Source organism: Gopherus flavomarginatus, chromosome 3, assembly GCF_025201925.1.
Source record: "Gopherus flavomarginatus isolate rGopFla2 chromosome 3, rGopFla2.mat.asm, whole genome shotgun sequence".
Lineage (NCBI taxonomy): Eukaryota > Metazoa > Chordata > Testudines > Testudinidae > Gopherus > Gopherus flavomarginatus.
In genome coordinates, this window is record NC_066619.1 from 92,570,143 (window position 1) to 92,594,084 (window position 23,942).

The following is a 23,942-nucleotide window of genomic DNA, read 5'->3' on the forward strand; positions in this document are numbered from 1 at the left end:
AAATTGCTTTAAGGTTCAGAGATCCTATAGTTACTAAATTGTTCAGTTATTATACTTGCCTGACAACTAGAATGAATGAAAGAGTTGGTCTGAATAAGATTAGATCATTCACATTGTTCTGTAAGTGTCACTAGGACCATCAGTGGCCTCCGAATGTCTCCAGTAATGCCGGTTTAAAAATTGGAATTTCTATTCTGCATGAAATTTTGACATTTTTGTTTTTGCCCCAAATTGGGACAAATGGTCAAAATATTGAAATTTTTTTCTGGAAAGGAAAGTTTAGAAAAAAATTGATTGCTCAATGTCAGAATATCTCATTTCAACATTTTTGCTAGAAACTAGATATTTTAACACTCTTGAATCAAAATATTTAATGTTGGCTAGGGTTAATATTAAATTGTCTCCCTGAGCTGCTGAGTTGCCACACGAGAGTTATAATTTAGATGCCCCATGCTTCCATTCTTTTCTATGGGCCAGGTTCCCTGGTAGGACTCCATCTCCTGTATTGCATTATGGCAATGGGTTTCTCATGATTAAGGATCCGATTCTGTCACAGAGGATTCCATGATTTCAACAGACCTCCGTGACTTCTTCGTCTTTAGCCAGCCGTGATGGTGGGGCTAGAGCAGCTGTCAGCCCCCACCCCGGCGCAGTGGTGGGATTGGAGTAGGGCCTAGGGCCAGAACAGCAGCTGCTGGGGCCAGTGGTCAACCCCTGCTGCAGGAGCAGCAGCTGGGGCTGGAGCAGCGGCCGGTCTGAGTCAACACTGCAGAAGGAGCGGTGGGGCTGCAGCAGTGGCTGGTGATCAGCCCCTGGCAGGGCTCCCATTGTTAGTTTTCCCCTCTTTTCTCTTCCACCCCCCGAGTATTTTTAGTAAAAGTCAGGCACAGGTCATAGGCTTCTGTGAATTTTTGTTTAATGCCCATGACCTGTCCCTGACTTTCATAAACATACCTGTGACAAAAAATCTAACTTTACCCATGATGCAATATGGCGGTTCAGCCAGAGGGGAGACCGCAGTGCATCAAAGGAGATGCAGTCCAGCCAGAGTCCAGTCCATAGAGAAGAGTAGGGACATGAGGCACTAAAATTGTCTTCCGTGAGGGAGTGCAGCAGCACAGGTGAACAGAGTTTAATTTGGCTTAAAAAAAAAAACCAAACTCTTACCTTAAACAAAACATTTTGTTTCAGTTTTCCAGGGGAAATTTTGAAAAATTTCAGTACAATGTGAAAGTTTCCCAGAGACGATTTTGGGAGACTTTCTGCAGCAAAAACCATTGTGAGAATTCCCAAACAGCTCTAGTCTGCAGGCACCCTTTGCTGAGAAATACATTTCCCCTTCCTCACATGTAGAAGCCTTAATTTGGTCCTAAATATGAAAGCTATTTCATAGACTGAGACTAAATATAACATGAATACTCTGAGGTGTAGTCTAGGTTAATAACTATTTCTGCAAAAGTGGAAGAGATATTGAGAGAACCTTTTAAAAACTCTACATAGAGCATTCAAAAAATATACAATGGTGAAGACTTTCAAAGACACAAACAACAGTTAGGTTGTCTGTGCTTTTGAAAATCTCCACCAATACACCTACAGAAAAAGCTGATGTAACTGCTGAGATGTCACGCGTCCAATTGAATGCTTCCTCCACCTGCGTACTCAAAGAAGCTATCCTTAAATTCCCCTGATCCCCACTGATGGAAGATCACCGTAGAAATTTTATCTTTTTAAGCACTGTTTTGATCCCTCGTTAACCTTGAAGCAAAAGATCTAATCTGATGAATTAGCCTCAGTTTTGCTTGGTAAATGATAGAAGCTGCAATATTTAACTGAAAGTCAAATCTGAGCAAAACACTTTTTTTTTCTTTTGGTGTTTGTGACACATGAAATAAATCTGCATCCTAGCAATTTAAGGCACACAGAGCTATGTGTACAGGTTTTTCACTCCTGGCGTAGTGTATGGGAAACAGCAGAGACACTTACTTCAGCCTGGCTTTTAAAAAAGAAAATGGCAAACAAAAACAGCTTGCTTCAGTCAAGAGTAAAAGGAACATTTCTTAACTCTCAGATTCTCTTGTAAACCAAGTCAGCAGGGTTTGTCACTTTCCAAGTGTCTCCTTCCTACCCGAATCTGGGCCCAGAAGCTTCCTGACCCTGGCTGAGTGGGGATGGGAGAGAGTGCAAGTTCCTTATATCCCTACTCTAATGAGCTCCTTGTTAATCTCTTCCCTACTATTTTGGCATGGGTTATGTACATCCTACTGCAAACTCCTTAGAATATGTATCTTTAGTTTCCCCAGTAATCACCTACTTCTCACCAAGAAATTCTTTAAAATGCATTATTCCAGTGCAAGGTGAACAACATTTTTTCATGTGTAATCCAAGCTGTTTTGTAGATGGAGTTGGGGGCGGGGGAGTTGTCAAAAGTGAGTACATTTTCCAGTAAGTTAGTGACAAGCACTCTTTTTGAACGCCATAGTTAAAAAAACTGCTTTTCTGTTTTTTAGTCATTTATTCCAGACTTAATTTTTTTCTCCAACTTCCTCTGCCGTAGGATGAAATGTGGTGTGGGATATGTCAGGGAGGAGAAATGGGTTTCTCTTCGAGGCAGCTAGGGTTGAGCTTCCAAATCAGCCTAACATATCTATGGAGCAGTGCCTGCCACCCAGAATACTGCCATTGCCAGTGATGCTTAACAACCCTAAATTTGTGAGTTGCACACATTCAGAAATGTGGTTTTTAGAGTAGTGACTCTCAAACTTTTTTACTGGTGACCCCTTTTACATAGTAAGCCACTGAGTGTGACCCTCCCTTATAAATTTAAAAACCACTTTTTTAATATATTTAACATCATTATAAATGCTGGAGGCAAAGTGCAGTTTGGGGTGGAGGCTGACAGCTCGCGACCCCCCCATATAATAACCTCACAAGCCCCCGAGGGGTCCTGACCCCCCGTTTGAGAACCCCTGCTTTAGAGGCACTTGTCTTTCATTAGCAATTGTACATGAGAACCCACGCCACCGCTAATTTCAGCTGAATTTAGCTGCTTTTTCAGGCAATCGCCGGTTTGTTTTTTAAATTAAATTACTGTACCTCCCTATTAGCAAGTGCTGTAAATTACCTCGAGCTTGTTCTGCATGTTGGTACCATTACAATAGCTATGATAGGCAATACTACAGACATTGTAGGGACTTTTTCCAATGCCTTTCTCTTAGTATTTTTTTTTTTTACATTGCTTAGTGCCCCTGTAGGACTTTTAAAGGTTTCAGAATAGCAGCCATTTTAGTCTGTATCAGCAAAAAGAACAGGAGTACTTGTGGCATCTTAGACTAACAAATTCGAAACCTTATGCTCAAATAAATTTGTTAGTCTCTAAGGTGCCACAAGTACTCCTGAACTTTTAAAGGTTGATTTTTGAGCTAACATGGAATGAGCAGGAGTGGCTCTGTTTTTTGCCACCCCAAGCACAGCAGTCAGGCAGCCTTCAGTGGCGTTTCTGGGGGAGGTCCGCCAGTCACACAGATTCAGCAGCAGTTCTGCGGGTGATCTGCCAGTCCACGCCTTGGTCCTACCCACTGCCGAATTTCCACTGAAGCCGTGGACTGAAGGACCTCCCGCAGAAATGGCACCAAAAGCAGCCTGACTGTTGCCCTCACAGTGACCAGTAGGCCGCCCTCCGCGGCTTGCCGCCCCAGGCACATGCTTGCTGCGCTGGTGCGTGGAGCTGCCCCGGGAATGAGTTAAAAAGAACCCTTTGGTGCAAGGTCCCACAGTGTTGATTATGCTTAGTAAAGCTGAACAGCACACTTGCTGACCAACTGCTGCTGCAGCACAAATCTGATTTTAATGTGGAGATTTTTCATGTACAGGAAAAATCTCAATGGAAAGGCGGCTGATCATGGGCAAAAGTGACAATTGAGTATCAACCCATCCATACATCAGTCAAAACGGCTGCCTCAGTGGCTCAGCTCAATGTTATTGCAATTGCTATTTAAGTGCCCGCCTAGTCCATCTGCTGAGATTTGAGTCCGAGATATTTGTATAGGTATGAGTCCATCTTGCAGGACTGAAAATCTCCCCCCACCTCCCCAACCTCATATTGTTTGTTGTTCCAAAGCAGACAAAAATTTACTAATGTTAGCCATTATTACCCTGTACCCCACGGGCTGTCCATAGTCAACCACTGTGCATTGTATGATCCTATTAGCAACACCATTCAATTTAAAATGTATTCTTTGTCCTTTCCCATTTTTGTTTTTGATCAAGTTTCCAGTTCTTGCTGGAAAAAGATAGGGACTTGTACGCTGATATGGGTTGAGACGGTAAGATTTAGTATATGCAGCAGCTGTAAAGACTGTACCAAGTATCCAGTTCACTAATGGGATTAGCAAATGTAGGTTTTAGATTCTGAATGTTCTCTGTCCTTATTTCACAAACATGTACATCTCCTTTGGAACAGAGGAAAAAAAATAAGGTCTAAATCTCTGCTGGGGACTGATCAGTGGAGCTGCTCTCCTTAAATGGATCTCTTTGGAATGCTTGTTTTATCATGCCAAATAAATAGCAATTCTTACTCTATTATTAGAACATCATTCGTGTAGATAATTGTGCCATACTCTCTCTCTGTACTATGGTTATGCTGTAACACAATGAAGTTGTTTTCTCTACCTTTGAGGTGCCCCCTATAAATTAGCTTTCACTGGAAAATTGAAAATAGTGTGTCAGTTTATCACAGCCTCTTAATTTTAAGTATGTCCTGTACTGTACAACACGTTAACAGCTGACCTCTGCTCTTTCTTTTCAGCACTGGCTTGAGCCCAACAAGTCTATCTCCAAGCAAATGAAATGTAAGTGCTAACAGACCACTTTGTGTCTTGGTACCCTGCTTTGAAATGCCCATGAATTGTGTTGTGTGTGTTTGTTTCCTGGTGCAAGAGGGTCCTTTGTCCTTTTTGAAGCCCTGAGAACTCCACACTATGACCAATACTTCTGATACTCTACAGCACTTACCATCAAGGCCCTTCATTATGACTACAGACTTTCTGGGTTAAGACTAAAACCAGATGCCTCACAACATCTCTGGAGTGATTCAGTGCATCCTTCCCTCATGAAAAGAACTGAGTGCTCTGGCTCTGTAGTGCACCCAATCCTTTTCAGACTATAGAAACAGGACACAGTGGCAATCAAATTGGAGTCTTCTGCCTTGTGGCAATGCAGTGTGAAGGCCGGTCCACAGTGAAAAGTTACATAGACATTGAATGTCCCTCGGGAGTATGAAAAATCCATCTCCTCCCCCCGAAAGACTTGGTTAAAATCGAACTAACCCTGTGTGTAAACAGTACTAGGTCAACATAAGAATTCTTCCATCGACCTAGCTACTGCCTCTTGAGGAAGTGGATTATCTACAGTGACGGGAATACTCCCTCCCATTGCTGTAGTAAGTGTCTACACTGAAATTCTACAGAGATGCAGCTGCATTGCTGCATCTGTACTGCGTTAGTGTTTTATGTGTAGACACAGCCTTATACAATCAATTCAGTCCAGTAATCTCAAATGCTGGATAATTTCAGTGGGCTGCTAAATACCAGCAACAGTCAAGCAGAAAATTATAACATGTGACATCTGGCTATCAATTAATTTAAGGGTAGTCTTCTTTTAAAAAGTCTGTGTAGTTTGTTTGTTTTTTTTATTTCTCCCCCTCCCCTGTCCTGTCCCCACGTCAGTCTTCTCCCCTCTCCCCCAGAAGGGAGCGAAAAAGAGTGAGGTGGGAGGGAAAAGGAGAGTGACACAGAATCATAGGACTGAAAGAGACCTCAAGAGGTCATGTAGTCCAGTCCCCTGGACTCCTGGCAGGACTGAGTATTATCTAGACCATCCCTGACAGGTGTTTGTCTAACCTGTTCTTAGAAATCTTTTAAGATGATAGCAATTTCACAGCCTTCCTAGGCAATTTTATTCCAGTGCTTAACCACCCTGATAGGAAGTTTTCCAACCTAAACCTCCCTTGCTGTGATTTAAGCCCATTGCTTCTTGTCCTACCCTCAGAGGTTAAGGAGAATAGTTTTTCACCCTCTTCCTTGTAACAACCTTTTATGTACTTGAAAACTGTTTTGTCCCCTCTCAATCTTCTCTTCTCCAATCTAAACAAACCCAATTTTTTCAATCTTCTCTCATAGATCATGTTTTTAGACTTATAATCATTTTGTTACTCTTCTCTGGAATTTCTCCAGTTTGTCCATATCTTTCCTGAAATGTGACCCCCAGAAGTAGACACAATATTCCAGTTGAGGCCTAATCAGCACAGAGTAGAGCAGAAAAATTACTTCTCATGTCGTGCTTACAACACTCCTGGTGATAATTAGGTTGACCAGATGTCCTAATTTTATAGGGACAGTCCTGATATTTGGAGCTTTTTCTTATATGGCACCGATTACCCCGCACCCACCCCGTCTCAATTTTTCATACTTGCCATCTGGTCATCCTAGTGATAATGCATCAGAGAACGATGTTTGCTTTTTTTTGCAACGGTGTTCACTCATGTTTAACTAGACGTTTTGGTTTCCATTCACTAGGAATTAATCAAAGATTTCTAAAAAGTTAAACTAAATCTTTTCACATTTGTTTGAGGTTTCTATTTTCCAAAACCTTGCCTACTCTTTAGCTGCTAAGTCAGCCAAGTTGCTTTGGAAATGTTATGGCCTGGATTATTTTTTTCATAAATGGACTGATGACAAAGTCTTGTTCAGTAAGCAAAACTACTTTGATTGTCAATGATTTCCTTCCAGGAGTCTGTAGAGACTTGAATTCAGTCATTGGGATCTGCTGCTTGTTTTACCCAAGAGTGTTGTCAACCTGCTTTATTTATGACAGGAGGGAGAATTTTGCCCACATGCCCTTAAAGGCATAGTCTTTTTTTTTTTTTAAACTTGAATGCTTCAGTGTAGTGTTCGATTCCATTGGGTGGTAGAGTTCAGGTTACTTATATATGAGGCTATTTAATTATTTTAAAATGTGGTGAGACTGAAGAGGTGAAATTTAATGTTTTCCTTGATCTACTCTGATAGACCCAGGCCAGTTGGGAACAGCAGAGTAGTAGAAGGGGGATATACTGGCCATTGGATAAGCAGTTTTCTGTTCCCTGAGTGGCCAGAGCAGGGGCTGCTCCAGGCTAATGAGAACACCTGACTCCAATTAATCTGCTAAGAGTCAAGTGAGGCTGTTAAGCACCTGACTCTGGTTAAGGCCCCTCTGATGCTATAAAAGGGCTCACTCCAGTCAGGCCAGAGGGAGCCAGGGAGCTAGAGGAGAGGAAGTGCGTGTGAGGAACTGGGAGCAAGAGGCGTGCAAGAAGCTGAGAGTGAGTAGGCATACTGCTGGAGGACTGAGAAGTGCAAGCGTTATCAGACATCAGGAGGAAGGTCCGGTGGTGAGGACAAAGAAGGTGCTGGGAGGAGGCCATGGGGAAGTAGCCCAGGGAATTGTAGCTGTCATGCAGCTGTATCAAGAGGCACTCTAGACAGCTGCAGTCCACAGGGCCCTGGGCTGGAATCCGGAGTAGAGGGTGGGCTTGGTTTTCCCTCCAAACCTCCCAACTCCTGATCAGACACGGGAGGAATTGACCTGGACTGTGGCCGCTACCAGAGGGGAAGGTCTCTGGGCTGTTTCCCGACCCACAAGGTGAATCTGTGAGGCGAGCAAATCCGCCAATAAGTGCAGGACCCACCAAGGTAGAGGAGGAACTTTGTCACACTACTATGCCCCCACCCCCAAAAAAAGAAAGTAATTTGTAAGCAAATGTATTGATTGGAAGACAGAGCGTCCTTCAAGAACCTCCAGCTGCTGGAAATTGGGGCTGGACGGCAGGTAATGGATCACTCGAAATTGGCCTCTTCTCACAGCAGGGACCTGCAATTTTATTTGTCAAAGGCCATGCACACGTGTGTCGTCATACCAGTGATAACTAATAAACACTTTTAAAAAAATACCCCAAATTAATGTGCAGGTTGGATTTGCTTTAAATCAGGAAGACTCGATTTAATCATGGATTTCTACATAAAAGTGCATTCTAGTTGGTGGTTATAACCTTAATACATATTTTTCACAACTCAGATGTAGGTTTCATTTTTAGAAAGGTACACACTATACATTTTTAAAGTGATTTTATTTTGAAAACTTTTCAGATTAGTTTTACAGCTATATCAGAAAATGAATGATTGTTTGGTCATTTCTTTATCAAAGGTAATTGAAGCAGATTGTTCACCTCCCAATCACTTCATAAATATCTCCAATTCAACAGGTTAATCATAAATATTTGGAGGATTTTCTTGCCATGGTGTATTAGGAGGCGAACATCACCAGACAGACATTTAAATTTTTATTTAACTAAAATGACATTATGTATTCTGGATTTTTTCTTCAACAGCAAACATAATATTTTAACAAAACAAGCTTATGAATTTTTGAATTTTGTTAAACCATCAAGTTTTTTAGAATCAGGTTTGTTTTTGTTAAAATTATGTAACTATTTTAGTTAAAATAGTTTAGTTAAACGAAATATTTTGTTTTAAAAAAACAAAAAAAATAAATTGACTGTCAGCCAGGTCAACATGAGAATATTGGCTTCTGCCGCTAAGTCGGTTGTCTTCACCTTCATTTTCCTGTTTCTTCATAGTCTGGAAAAGAAAAACAGGCTTTCCTGCTTTTTCAGGTCCCAAATGATTTCTCAATTTGGAATGAATTAGTCCAAAGGAAGGAAATATTCTTCCACACCGGCAGAAGAAGCTATTGCTGTTAAGTGAGATTATCACTTCAACAGTCTCTGAATCCAAGTGCTTAAGTGACTTCCACCAGTTCACTGGTGCAACTTTCTTTAAAACATCAGCAAACACATTTCTTGAATGGTTCTTATTCCCAAGCTGGATCTCTTTTACAGCCTGCTGCCATTATAGGTTTTCCCTTCTAGCAAGAGAATGGTATGGTAGACCTCAAATCAATGATGGCTACACTCAGAAAGACCTCAAGGCTTCTGGAATATGCTGCTCAAACAGTTTCACTTTTGTTTCTACTGCCTGTCTCTCCTTCTCACATTTATCTCCAGACTTCTTCTCCTTGTCCACATCTGTTCTGCCCCGAACAATCTTCTATTCATTGAAGTTTTTGAAACTTTGCACTTTTAGAGACGTAAGGGATTGACTCTGTGTACACACGTTTGCAGAGGGAAATAAGAGTGAGGTCTGTTTCTCACCTCTATATATTTATTTACTTAACATGCTTGTTAACAGCAAAAATGTTTTTATCTCTGGAGAGACAAATCCACAATTTGAGAACTGCAAAACTAAGCATTTATGATGGTATCTTCTAGACTGAGCACTGAGTCCTATTGGGTGGATAGAAAGATTAACCTAAATAATCTATACAAAAGCCCCTGGAACCCCATAACATTGGTTTCCTAATCCATGAACTATTGGAACTCATTTACAAAGCTTTTCTTAAACATTACGTGAATATAGTCTCATACTATAGAATTAGAATTTATAATCCCTATTCCATGATGAGATACATGATAGCTCAAAGATATCTTAATTAAAACCATCTCAAAAAGCATTTTTATCAAAAAAATCCAATTTATTTAATTTTTTTAATTATTGATTTTTAGCTATCCTGTTAATGTGTATTTTATCCAACAAAAAGCATTTTTGTTCTTGTAAAAATCAGCAATATCTAATGATATCAGAGGTTCAGATTCAAAAGACAGTTTTATAAATTAAGGGTATTCACTAAATAAATGAAATCATGATTCCAGGTGAGCCAAAAGAAAACCTGAGATCAGTAGAGGATGAGGAATGTGAAAACAAGAGCAGGGAAGTGGTTGGTAATCAGATCATATAGTACGCTCTTCAGTTAAAAACTTCTGTGTTGGGGGACTGGAGGAAAGGGATGGCAGGGAGTATTTTATATGAAGTATATTAGATAGAGACTTTTGTTGATCTCTGATTACTCTCGCCCCTCGCTCCACCGAAATGGTCACAAGGTGCCTGTTATCTACCAGGTAATGAGCGCTGGGATAGGGCGGAGGCTCGATCACTGGATGTCCTCGGGAGGGGTGACAAGTGCCCCGAAGGTAGCGATGGGGATAACGCAAACAATGAGTCGTGGGGTTAAAATTGAGGGTTTATTGAATGGGTCACAGGTGCGGATAAGGAGCAACTTAATACTAGTTACAACTTGGGCCTACAATACAATACTAGAACAAATAATAAAAATACTGCAATCACAAACAGAAGCTGACCCTGGTACCGCTCTAGGTCCCAGTAGTTATTCAGGTCCTTCCAAGGGTTAGTAAAGGTGCTATTGGTGCTATTATTAAGCATAAATGCAATTACTCGTCTAAGTAAAAAAAAATGCAGTAAGACAGTTAAAGATTGCCGTGAGACTCCGGCCAATCCCCCTTGCGTTCAAGGTTTCCTGGTTAGTGGGTTTCCCCTTGCAGGAGCTTTGGGGCGGCTAGAATCGGCTTTCGTCTCCGGCTTACAACAGATGATTACAGGCTCAGTTAGTTAGCAGAATTAGCAGCTAGGCATACTTACACACACAAACCACAAAAGTTTCATCACCACCAGCAAACGGGTAGGCTTCTGAGAACACGGAGCTGAGGGAGACCTCGAGTTGATCAGGCTCGGTTACGGGTACGGGTTTCTGCGTTTCTCCCTGCCCACCGCTTGCACGGTGGGCAATTTATAAGGGTAATGACGTGTTCAGTTTTTTGGCCAGGTTTCTCCTAATTAGGAGATTTACAGATGCCTCGTTACCACCCTCGGGGGGGGGGGTTTCCTGGAACTGGCTGACCACAAAATTTGCCTAGCCCCAACGGTTACTTTCGGGGAAATGCTTCTTGTTTGAGAGTACGTGTATGCTTGTTTCCTGAACATGGAGGCCAGGGCAAAACCTGCCTAGGGCTGTGGTACTAACATGGGCACTAACAACTTTATGTAAAAAGTTAGGAATAATAGTAAGCATAATACAGAGAATTCAGAAAACAGTGATACACTGTCATGAGGGACATCTGTTTCCTGATGGTGCAAAAATAGGGTGTTCTTACTACTAACGATTTATAATGTTCTAAACTTAATTGACCAGTGAGATTTAGATAGAGCAAAAGTAGAGAAGAGCTGGAAAAAACTCCTCTGTGTCCCTAAGCAGACTGTTTACTTGATCTCAGCTGGCATATGTGGGGATTTAATTTTCCTCCAGCACAGTACCAAGCTTTCTAGATGTTGTATTCACAAAGTGCAGTATTGATGAGCAGACAGGAATGGATGGGAATAGTTTTCTTATGCATATTTTTATCAGACTAGATTTCTTGGTGTTGAATAATACATAAAACAATTCAAACATAATCCCTATATTTAGCCATGTTACATAGCTATCATATTTCAGCAGCCATACATTCAATAGGTTATAATGATTCTTGTAAGAAAGTCATAAGGTACACCGGATAAGTGATGTTGATTCTTACATGATGCTCTGCAATTTCTTCCTCTTTAACTATGGTAAAAGTGTTCTTTATATCTAGTAAGAATACCTGGAAGTGGGGAAGAATCTCTGAACATGCTGTTTTGTTATGTGGCAATACAATAGCCTGTCTTGGGACAACACAGTATGAATGCTGCCACAGCACCTAGTCTTTCTCCTAGCATATTACTTTTAGTTTTCCACCTTCATTAGTAAGTGGAGTGCATCAGAACATATGGTGCACAAGTTCTAAGTATACCCCCTTGCCATTTTTACTGCCCTTAGTTCTGCCTGTGAAAGGAAACATGCTGTATTAGGCTTTGAAGGGTCTCCAATTTCTTGAACTACTGCCAGTTTCATTTTGTACTGGTCAAAAATCTGTCCAGAGCTAGCAATCGATAGGTTTGTTCTCCACACTTCAGATTTCTTGCCTGTGGGATCAACTTACGCTGATGTATTATTGGAAAATTCTCGAAAGTGCCCCTTTGGTAAGTAGGGTAGACGTGTCTTTGTAGAACTAAGAATGACATTTTTTTTCCTCTTCTGTACACGTGTCCTTGGGGTGAATTTGCTATTTTAAGAGTCATAAAGAGAAAGCAACACTCCTCCTCTCACCTCCCAAAATGTTGATCTATAAAGTTTCCTTCTCCCTCCACCACCCCGCCAAGCTTCTTGAGGTAAATTCTGCCCCTGGTTATGCCAGAATGGCTCCTACTGACCTCAACAGCAGTGCTGAGTGTATTCAAGGGTGCTATTTGTCCAACCTTTTGTTTGTTTTTAAAGTAAATTGTGTGTGTACTATGTACTGTAGCCATTCTCTAAACTTGGCTCACTGGGGAGAAACATCCAGTACTATAGGGTCTAGTGCCCGACTAGCCTTTATAATTGTTATGGAAGGAAATTATATGGTAGAAGGAAGAAAATCCATGAAGATCAGTTCTGTGGCTTGATTGGTAACACACTGCTCTACCACGCACAAAATCAGAGTTCATGTCAGCCTGGCTCCTAGGATGAGCTGGAATGATATTCTTGGCAGGGAGCCATTGCACTTTGTTAATCTCTCACCACCTCCACTCCTAATGACATTGCTGTCTGGGAGTACAGTAATTTGTTTGCTATGCCAGCCAAAAGGGGTCAGGCAGCAGCTCTCTCAGAACATGCACACCTAATGCTCCCGCGAAGAGATGAAGTTACGTAGTCCAGAATGAAGAGATGCAGAAATTAGGCCTGTTCAGAACTTCATAACAAACTCTTAAATCAACCAAAGCTCACCTGACTTTCATTGTTGCAGTGAAACCTAAACCAAAGGCCAGGTTTGTCTAAGGCAGTGGTTCCCAAACTTTTAACAACCTGTGAACCTCTTTCACTAAATGTCAAGTCTTGCAAACCCCCTATTAAAAATGAATATTTCCAGGGATTTTCTCCTTTACCTGAGTATAAATTATAAAAGCAGTGATCTTGGAAATATAAAATTTGTTTTTATGACATGCTTATTACACACTATTAATTATTATTGATCATTACAGTATTTTTGTTACATTATGAAAATGGCAACACTCTTCCAAGATCTCACTTTCATAGCTTGTATCACTTTGAGTAAGCCTCTTATAAGACAAGGCTCCTATGTTTCATCAAGGAGTATCAGATGTGAAACCAGCATGAAAGTATTTAAGAAGCTAACTTAAAGAGTTCTTTCTACACAAGCATTCAGGTCTTGGGCAGTCCAGGCAAACAACGCACATTACAGCAAAGCTTAAACTTGTTCTTCATAATAATTTTAAAAACAATACTAGCTCCCTATTTAATTTTAAAAACAGCAAAAAATATCCACCTCCCTTTCCATTTCTTATAAGGAGTCTTGAAGTTTAAATCTCCTCAGTGTGATAGATATGCTTGCTTTGATCTGCTTAACTCTTGGAAGTCCAGGGGCTCTGGGCTGCTGGCCCCATGGTGCCTGGGGTTCCTGGGGACCTCTCTGTCTGCCATTAGGGAATTTTTTCCCGAGAAACCCCTGTAACATTTCATGAACCCCAGTTTGGGAACCACTGGTCTAAGGGTACATTTACATTGCAATTAAACCCTACAGCTGGCCTGTGCCATCTGATTTGGGCTTGGGCTGTAAGGGACTGTTAAATTGCAGGGTAGACATTTGGGCTCAACTCTAAGACTCTAGGCTCTAGGCGCCTGCAAGGTTGGGGGTCCACGAGCTTGGGCTGCAGCCTGAACCCAAACATGTACACCACAATTAAACAGCCCCTTAGCCTGAGCCCCATGAACCCAAGTCAGCTGGCATGTGCCAGCTGTGGGTGTATAACTGAAGTGTAGACATACCCTAAGTGCTCCGAGTTTTAAAAACTGTCTGAAACTTGATTTACTTGAGTTTGGTTCTAACTTTTCTGCAGACTGTTAGAAACAGACACTGAGAGAAAAAATGAGTGGACATGACTCCATGCAAAGCAAAATGGTTAGAAAGGGTTTGCATGAATCCTTGTTAAAGTAGGCTTTTTTTAAAATCCTATATTCTTTCCCATATGATCCCTTCCAAGGCTTGTTAAAATACTTTGAATCATTAGGTTTGTCAACAGGCTGTGCTGTCTTCGTATGTGTGTTGTACAGTAACTGACGAAGAATCTGTGATGTGGAATTTGTGGTGCATTTGGTGTATCCCTCTCCTTCCCCTCCGCCGAAACGAAAACCAAAAAACCCCACCACATACAGACTAGCATCCTCTCAGGCTCACCTACATGTGTTCAGCAAGTGGATTGCATGAACATTTGATTTACTTGCCAAGAGGGGAAGCAGAATAGTGGCATATGTTCAGGATTCTCCAGAGATTCTTCTGCAGAGTTGATGAATAATAAAAAATATTTGAATACTAGACCTTTTTAAAACCTGCTAGCTTCTAAGATGTTAACACTGCCCAGGCAACATGGAACATCACTGAGGTATGCAGAAAATTTTCTGCATACTTGCATTCTCAGGAATACAGAAATAACTTAACTTAAACATCTGCTTTTGGACTTCAATGCCTGCCTCTCTTCCATATTGTCAGTTGAAAGGAACAGTGTTTTTGGGAGTATATATGGAGCCCTGTCGCTCTGTCCTCATGCAAAGGCAGCCTGTTTAAGAAATCCTGCCAGTTGGCATGCTTCCCTATTTGCCACCCATTCACCTGAAGTTTCTGGATTCTTTTTTACACTTGCTTTTCACTAGTTTGTGTTTCAAGAGGATTTTTCTTACATAAATAGCTGTTCTCCAGAGTAGGGTTGCTTTTGATGATGATGGCTCTGTGAACAAAGTGACTGAAGAAGTGAGTGTATAGTTTTTTCATCGGCAAATCATTCTCCTGAAACTGTCTAGTCAACTCTCTCTGCCTTGTATTTGAAGAGCAGAGCTGTTCAGGTGGGTTTGCTCAGAAACATTTTATGAGACAGATACTCGTACAGCAATGTGTGTGCTGATGCTTAGATTCAACTAAGAACTTCTTACAATTAAGTGTTGCTTTAGCACATAGTATGGTCTGCAGCTGGATATAAATAAAAACATTAAAATGAATTGCCTGGAAACATGCTAGGTAATGTGTAAAGTTCCTTCACGTGGAATTTGTCTTGATTTACTGCGGCTGACAGTTTCAATGTATGGTGTAATTCAAGTGGGTTTTATTCCATTTAGTTCCTTCACTGCCTGAGTTCTGTTAGTATATAAACTGGTGAATTAATAACCTCATTGTGAGGAAGTTGCACCCAATGCAATTCTCTGTGCTAAAATCCTTTTGAAATAATTATAATTATGAATATATTTAAGCAATATGGAAAAGCCTTAGGGCATTTTTTCTACAGCAGCTGGTCTTTATCTGAAAGATAAAGAACTGCTCTTAAAAAAAAAAAAAGCCTTATAGCTACTATAAACCCAATTATATTTTCCTTGGGGTGGAGAGGAGTTTGTGGAGAAATTTTCTTTTGAAAATGAAGTTCTGTTTTATTTGTCAGTGTTTCCACCTCTAATGTGTGAGTGATTGGTTGAATTTAATTCTGTTTTAGGAAGGTGACTGGCAAACTTGACAATCATGTTTCCCCTGAACCAGTAATGTTTGTTGCTGTTCTTGTGGTCCTGACTGCTGTCATAAAATGTATGGGAATGTGTGAGAGAGGATTATTTTTTCTTGCTGTTGACTTCAGTGCAGTAATATGCACACAATAAGGACTCTACAAGCTAGCCACTTAAAATGAAAAGATTGTTTACTAGGCTTATAATTTATTTTAAAAGTAAAATGGGGGAAAGAAAGCTTGTATGAGTTCCCCCCCCCAAGAAAAATGTTGATTGAGTCTGTCTCATTTATCAATGGGGGGGGAAGAAGAGTACTGTACCTAATAACCTTCGATTCAAAGAAATATAGGATATCTTGTAGATACTTTCCTGAGATTAGATAGATAAGGTCACATTCATCTGAACAACCCTGTAATTAGGATCATAGGATAGTTCACCTCATACGCGTACTGAAGTACAATCTCTTTATCATGAAAGTACAACTTAAAAATGTAGGGTTTTTTTGTTATATAACTGCACTCAAAAACAAAACAATGTAAAACTTCAAATCCTACAAGTCCAGTCAGTCCTACTTCTTGTTCAGCCAATCGCTAAGAGAAACAAGTTTGTGTACATTTACGGGAGATAATACTGCCCAATTCTTAATTACAGTGTCTCCTGAAAGTGAGAACAGGCATTCACCTGGCACTGTTGTAGCTGGTATCACAAGATATTTACATGCCAGATGCGCTAAAGATTTATATACTGCTTCATGCTTCAGCCATCGTTTCAGAGAACATGCTTCCATGCTGATGACGCACGTTAAAAAAATGACGCGTTAATTAAATTTTGTGACTGAACACCTTGGGGGAGAATTGTGTATTTGCTGCTCAGTTTTGCCCACATTCCATCATATATTTCTTGTTATAGCAGTCTCGGATGATGACCCAGCACGTGTTTGTTTTAAGAACACTTTCACAGCAGATTTGACAGAATGCAAAGGAGGTACTAATATGAGATTTCTAAAAATAGCTTCAGCACTCGATCCAAGATTTAAGAATCTGAATTGCCTTCCAAAATCTGAGAGGGATGAGATGTGGGAGCATGCTTTCAGAAGTCCTTAAAAGAGCAACATTCTGATGCAGAAACGACAGAACCCAAACCACCAAAACAAAAATCAGCCTTCTGCTGGTGGCATCTGATTCAGATGATGAAAATGAACATGTCTGTCTACTCTGCTTTGGTTTGTTATCAAGCAGAACCAGTCATGAGCATGGATGCATGTCCTCTGTAATGGTGGTTGAAGCATGAAGGGACATATGAATCTTTAGCACATCTGGCATCTAAATATTTTGTATCGCTGGCAGTAACAGCAGTGCCATGCAAACTCCTGTTCTCGCTTTCAGGTGACATTGTAAATAAGAAGCAGGCAGCATTATCTTCTGCAAATGTAAACAAACGTGGTTGTCAGAGCAAGTGGCTGAACAAGAGGTAGGACTGGTTGGACTTGTAGGCTCTAAAGTTTTACATTGTTTTATTTTTGAATGCAGTCTTTTGTACGTAATTCTACGTTTGTAAGTTGCACTTCTATAATAAAGAGATTGCACTACAGTACTTGTATTAGGTGAATTGAAAAATACTATTTTTTTTACACTGCAAATATTTAGTCAAAAATAAAGTGAGCACTGTACACTTTGTATTGTGTGTTGTGATTGAAATCAATATATTTGGAAACGTAAAAAACATCCAGAAATATTTAAATAAATGATATTCTATTATTGTTTAACAGCAGGATTAATTTTTTACTCGCTTGACAGCCTATCTGTCTATCAGTGGTGGTTCCCTCTGACTGAATAAGTCATGGTCTGTTACTTTCACGTTAGTAGTGCTCTGCTCTTGTGGTTTTCTCACCCTAGCATGATTATCAGAAGAGGATACTTACTAGATAATAGGCTTCCCTGGGCTGCAGTTACATTTAAGTGTTCACTGGAAACTACATTATTGGAATAGAACTACAGAATCTCCCTGCTGCTGTGTTAAGGCTTGAAATAAGAAAGTATAAAGCTATGTTCATTAATATACTATATATATTTGTGTGTGTGTATAATAGGCAAATACTAGAATGACAGCTGAAATATCAGCTTAGTGAAAAAGATATAGATTGTGTTACTGTAATTTTACTGGAATAATTAAGCACTGCATATATTATCTTTGGAGAGATTAAAACATCAAACTTAATCAAACCCCATTGCTGATACAGTAATTCAGTTTGAGATCTGATTATCTGATAGTGATGATGCACTCTAATTACAAAGCAGTTCAGATACAAGTAAGTTGTTTGCAAACACTCTTAAAATGTACAAATGTAATTCAATGAATGGCTTGTTCTGTTTTTGTAATCTAGACATTACCATTAGCAGGAAAAATAGTTATACATGACATATTTGCACTTCATTGCAACAAGATAGGAGATTAAAGCTTCCGAATTACTGTATTTGTTGACATGAAAAACAATTACATTTTATTCCACTGCATGGGTTGAGCAATAAATACCGTGAGGTTCAAAACCATGTAATAATTGATTTGTGTAGTTTGGCTGGATCCTGCATATGCTTTGGGCTTTCCTGTCATATGTTTCATTGAAATTTTTTATATTTTTGTTTTTGTTTGGTGTGCTGCCTGATTATTGCAGAGCTAATCATCTCATAGGCTATTTTGTAAGAACATTGAAAGCTTCTCCTGGAGTGTGATTGAGGTGGTGATCTGTGCTGCTGTTCTCATGCCTTTTTATTTTCTTTATAATGTTTCAGCTCATCCACCATATACCATGTGCTTTAGAGTGAAATTCTACCCACATGAACCCTTGAAGATTAAAGAAGAGCTCACCAGGTATTTTTTCTGTCTGTGCATTTAATGTAAATCTTTACCAAGTCAAGAAATCATGCATTTAGTTGCAGGATCGGTCTCCCTTGGTTCACGGCAAAATGTAACATCACACATGCTGTGCTAAACATTTGAGCTGTTGCTAGCATTTATTTAACATACACTTATCTTTCACTTTTCCAAGCACTCTTTAGGAGCTTAACTGATGAACATAAATGAGTGGTGACAGAGAGCGTGGGTTCCAACGGAATGCACCATAGATTGAGGCAGTCAGTGGTTCGAATAGAGGACTTGGAATTAGGATTTATTCTTGGCTCTGCCGCTGACTAGCAGTATGGCCTTAGGTAAATTTGTTCTGTGCCTCAGATTCCTCATCTTAAAATAAGGAGGATAATACCACTGTGGTAGCAAAGCTTAATTTAGTAATGACTTGATTCTTCAAATATAAACGTGAGTAGTCCCACTGAATTTACTCACGTGCACATGTTTGCAGGACTGAGTACAATGTTTGTTAAGAACTTGGAGACGTTCCTCAGGAACGTCTCCATAGAATTGCTGCATACTTTTTATTATTATTACTCAGTTGATTATACTTTTGGTTGTGAAGCATGCATGCATTCCTGCAGAGCACAGCAGGTGTGGAGGTCGAGGGCTGTCACTAGTCTGAATTTTTTACAATAAATTCTTTTGAAGATGCCCATGGCAGCAGAACAGTCATGTTGGATGGATAAGGATAAGGGTTGCTATCTCTTTTTTTTTTTTTTTTTTTTAATTTTATTTTTTAAGTAACCCTCACTTGTTTAACATGTATGTTCTGTTGCCATGGATATTTTCAAAAAATATATTGGAAAAAATTGAGTCAGTAGTGGCCCTGCACCAGTTTTGTTTTTCAGGAGTGCATGTATGCCTCACAACTGGGAGTGCAATGAAATAAGTCATATTGTGGAAATTCTCAAAGCACTTCAGTAACATTGTTCCCAATCCTGCAGATTCTTATACAAGTGAATAACTTGATGCATTGGAATGGTCCAATTACTACTGAATATTGTACTGAAAGATGTAGTAACAGATTGCATTCTGCTAAATGCTATGTTTTTCTGGATATGTATGTATTTATACAACAGACATAGAATGCTGTTCATATTACATTTACTTTCCTTTTGGTAAAATATTAGAACTAAGTGGTTTACTGGACAGGGAACTGAGAGTTAGGATACTTGGGGTAATTATTAGTATCTTTCCTTAGACAAATCTGTGTGTCTCTGTGTAAATTTGGTGTAACCCTGGGGCATGCAACAAATTTGCTGCAAGGCTTCTTTAATTAATCTTCATAAAATATTTTGAGGCCATATAATGGAAATTTTTTGTATAAGGGCAAAGTATCCATATGCATATTACACAGAATGCATTCTTTTAACGTTTATTATAGGTATGAAGCAGCTATGGTATGTAAGTAATGCTACTTGATTGATTTTGCTATTTATAAAACTTTTGAATTGATCAAAGCCTTCTCTTATCTTTATATTGCTTTCTTTTAGGAACTGTGCACTGTTCAGGGCCTAGAGAGGGAATCAAAATTCCACCGCTGTAGGCTTTTTGGGAAGGATTTTAGATTAATTTAAAAAAAGTTGTCATTTTAAAATAAAATTGCTGTCCCAATTTTTTTTACTTACGGTTCTTATAAGTATCAGTTAATATAACTATAAATTGAAAGATGCTAAAGGCAAAATACTCTTGATTTTAGCTAAAAAGCTAAGAAGCAATACTAAAGGAAAAATAATCTCCTTTTCATTTTAACTTTTGCATTTGACAGCATTTTGTGTATAGTCCGTTTTGCTCATTTCTCCATATTGTCATTTTGCCAGTTTTTCTTGTTGCTTATATGGGTCTTTCACATGGAAATAGGGAACAGGAAACATATCTAAAAATAGGAAAATGTAATTGTATAACTACATAGGCTCTGAGAGTTTGCTGCAGGAGGCAGTGTGTGGGATTATAAATGGGAGCTAAAACCCCCTCTTTCTAAACTAAATTAAGTGACTTCATTTTCTTCTTTCAAAATGACCGTGGATTAAAAAGATATAAAAGGTGTCAGTGTTTAGCAGTATGTAAACAGTTGTTTCCTCTTGACCCTTGCTCCCTCTTTCAGTAGGACATCCCCGCAAACGCACTGTACCTTTCCTTGCTGGTGAGTTACATGTCTTGCCATGGATGTTTTCAGATACTTTACTCGAAAAAAATTAAGGACATTCTGGCACGATGACCTCTGCCCCAGTTGTGCTCCGTAGGAGTGTGCCTCTCTCTTGAAAAGTCCTGGAGTCAGCTGAATCATAATGATAGTATGCTGCACTCTTGATAGCACCTGGAGTCTGCAAAGATCAGAGCACTTTACCAAAGGTTATTCTCTCTCATATTCAAGCAAGATAAATGTATCTTGCTTAAATATGGAAACGAAGACACAGCAAGGTGAAGTAGCTTGCCCAAGGCCATACATGAAGTCAGTAGAAGACTCAGGGATAAAATCTGGTCTCTCTTCTCCTAATCTCCTGTTCTTATCGCTAGACCCAAAAGCAAGCTTACTCATAGACACAGACACAGACTACAGCTATATGACAAGGAAAAAAATAAAAAAAGGGTGAGGTCCTGTAGTGCAGAGACGGATTAGGGGTTTGTGGAGCCTTGGGCCAGAGCAAGCGGGGCCCTTCCCCACCTCTTCCGCTTCAGTCCCCCGGCACTCCTGCCACCTAGCATAGTCTTGCCCTGCCCCACTTGCCTGGCACTCCTGCTGGGGTGTGGGGGTCAGGGCTTGGGGGCTTGCCCTACTTCCCGACAGGAGCGCAGCAAGCCCCGGCGCCCTGACCCCGCTCCCTGGCAGGAGTGTTGGACGAGTCAGGGTGTGAGGGTGCCCCAATTGGCTGGGGCCCCTGGGCACAGGCCCCATTGGCCCTGTGGCTAATCCACCATGGCTGTAGTGCACAAATTATGAATCCTAGCTACAGTTCTCTGAGTATTTCTCTTTGTACTTAATTTTGTACTCCCTCCACTGTGTGTACAATAGCATTTACTATATCGCATCTCTTGCATTGTTTGATACACAAGGTTAAATCTGACATATGCTGACCCTCTCTAAATATACAATATGAACTACTTTACATTGTAGTCTTTAGAAAGCTTTATAGAAATTCATTTTTAGTAGAATACTCTACAATCATCAAAGAGATATGGATGGATAGATGGGAAGAAGGGAAGATCTTTCACAAGAGGTGGTCTCATTTCCCTTGCTTTTGAGTGCCAATGTTTAACAAAGTCCTATCAGAGTGTTGGCTTTTTTTCGCTTATTTAAAAAAAGGAGAGAAGTGATAACGGGTGTAGAATTTAAATAGGAGTTAAAAGTTCTGGTGGGTGCCACCAACAGTGAAGCTAATAGGTCTCTTGTTAGATGTCTGCTTAATTGGTGGCTACACATGTTGAAATGTTGATAAATCTGTATGTAAATTTAACTACAAAGCTGCAGGTGGCTTTAATTGTGTAAAGTGTTTCAAACTGCTAAGGAGTGGCTCTCAACCTTTCCATATTGTACCCCTTTCAGGATTCTGATTTGTCTTGCCTTCCCCAAGTTTCACCTCACTTAAAAATTAAGTGCTTACAAAATTAGACATAAAAATATAAAAGTAGTGTCAGCTTGCTATTACTGAAGAGTTCCTTACTTTCTCATTTTTACCATATAGTTATAAAATAATCCACTGAAATATAAATATTCTACTTACATTTCAGTGTATAGTAGTATTTAGAGCAGTATAAGCAGGTCATCGTATGAAATTTTAATTTCTACTGAGATTGCTAGTTCTTTTTATGTGACCTGTTGTAAAACTAGGCAAATATCTAGATGAGTTGACATACCCCCTGGAAAACCCCGAGGGGAACACTACTCCTTGCTGAGAACCACCGTGCTAAGGGACCAATAAATGAACACAGCGGTGGGAAGGGGTAGCTGGGTGGTCAGACCTTACATATTACAGATTTTCCCTTTAAGAAGTTGACAGGTCTGGATGCTAGATTATTTAAGGTCAGCTCCGGTCCTTAATGGCAATTCCAGAAGACTCCACTAGCTAGTTTGTTGTTGTTTTTTTTTGGTACGGGGGACCAGGTAGTTTCAGGATTCAGCAGCCTAACAGACCTTTTGCTCTGTTTCAAAACCTAGCTGCCAATAAGAAGCAGAAGGAACCAGTTGGAAACTTTTCATGTGGAAATTCCACTGCAGCTGTTGACTTGTGATAGATACTTTTTTTGCTTTTAGCCAAGTAATGCTTATGTTAGAGCAAATCAGTGTAGGAAGTGACCTCAGGGCTAACAGCTGCAGCCAAAACCAAACTAAAACAGACAAAATATTGGTCTTTTCCCTTTAATCCTTATTATTAGGTTATTTTTTGTACTTTTAGGATTAGACTAGATAGCAGAGAAATCAAGTTTTAAATAGTGGCCTGAGAGAACCTGGTGCCTATATAGGCTGAGGGATAAATATGTTGTAATTAACTGCACAAAAATATCTTAATGCCAAGGAGAGGTTGCCTAGTGATGCCTTATGCCCTTCCAGAACATTTAGTTCAGCTACACTCAGAACTCCAAAAACTAGGAAAGGTAGAGGTAAGGAAATACAAACTTTAATGTCTGAAAATCAGGAAATGCAACACTACCTTACTACTGCCCACAGTTCCCAGCCAATGGGAGCTGAGAAGCCAGAGCTCTGGGCCGAGGCAGCCTGGAGAGCTGCCTGGCCACCCCTCTGCCTAGTAGTTGGGCAAGGGGGATGTTGCTGCTTCCAGAGCCTGCCTCACTCTGTCCCATGTCCCTTCCCCCTCCCACACCCAAACTATGCTGCTGTGGGGTGGGGTGCGGTGGCTTGAGACTGCCCCAGCAGCAGCTGGTGTGCTGAAGGCACAGAGGTCACAGAAAGTCAAGGAATCTGACCTCTGTGACAGACTTGCAGCCTTACCCATAACGCACCAACTAGCACTCTACTCTTACAAATGAATTCAGTTCTTAGTTCTTTCAGCTGATCAGAGAGCAATAGAAGGAAAGGGACCTGTGAGCCCCCTCCCCTCTCCTGATGAAGCAGCCATGGGGAGGAACTGTGAGGATAGGGGTGGGTATGTGTAGAGCAGGCATTATAATTTCACTAGACGTGTCTGTAATCTGTGTGATCTTGGCCTCCGATACTATATCCGTAGTGTATGTGGCTCTCTGTATAACACAGCCTGATACAGGAGATACAAGATATCTGGGGGTCGGATGTGGGCAGCAGCCTGTCTCTAATAGACTAATGAATGCTGCCTGTAAAAAGCAGCATCTGTCTGACCTTACTGAACATCCCAGACCACAACAGTAACTACTAATTTTTAACATACACTAATCAAGTAATCAACAACCCCGGGGAAAAGACCACCCCGTGTTTTTCATCTTGTTGTTCATCCCTGTACAAACACAGTTTAGTTTCTCTTTGCATTGACTCAGACCCCCTTCTT

General features: G+C 40.3%; 1 protein-coding gene across 3 annotated transcripts in view; it reads left to right on the top strand.

Annotated features, from left to right (window-relative positions):
• FRMD3 (FERM domain containing 3) overlaps positions 1-23,942 on the top strand; it is a 210,241-nt gene that overhangs the window by 99,876 nt on the left and 86,423 nt on the right. For 2 of the 3 annotated variants that reach the window (XM_050945811.1, XM_050945813.1), the window contains exons 3-4: positions 4,805-4,847; positions 18,348-18,426. The exons of the other annotated variant lie outside the window; for it this stretch is intronic. In XM_050945811.1, the coding sequence (XP_050801768.1) occupies positions 4,805-4,847; positions 18,348-18,426 (122 nt within the window). The remainder of the gene's footprint in view (positions 1-4,804; positions 4,848-18,347; positions 18,427-23,942) is intronic. 3 annotated transcript variants of the gene reach the window in all.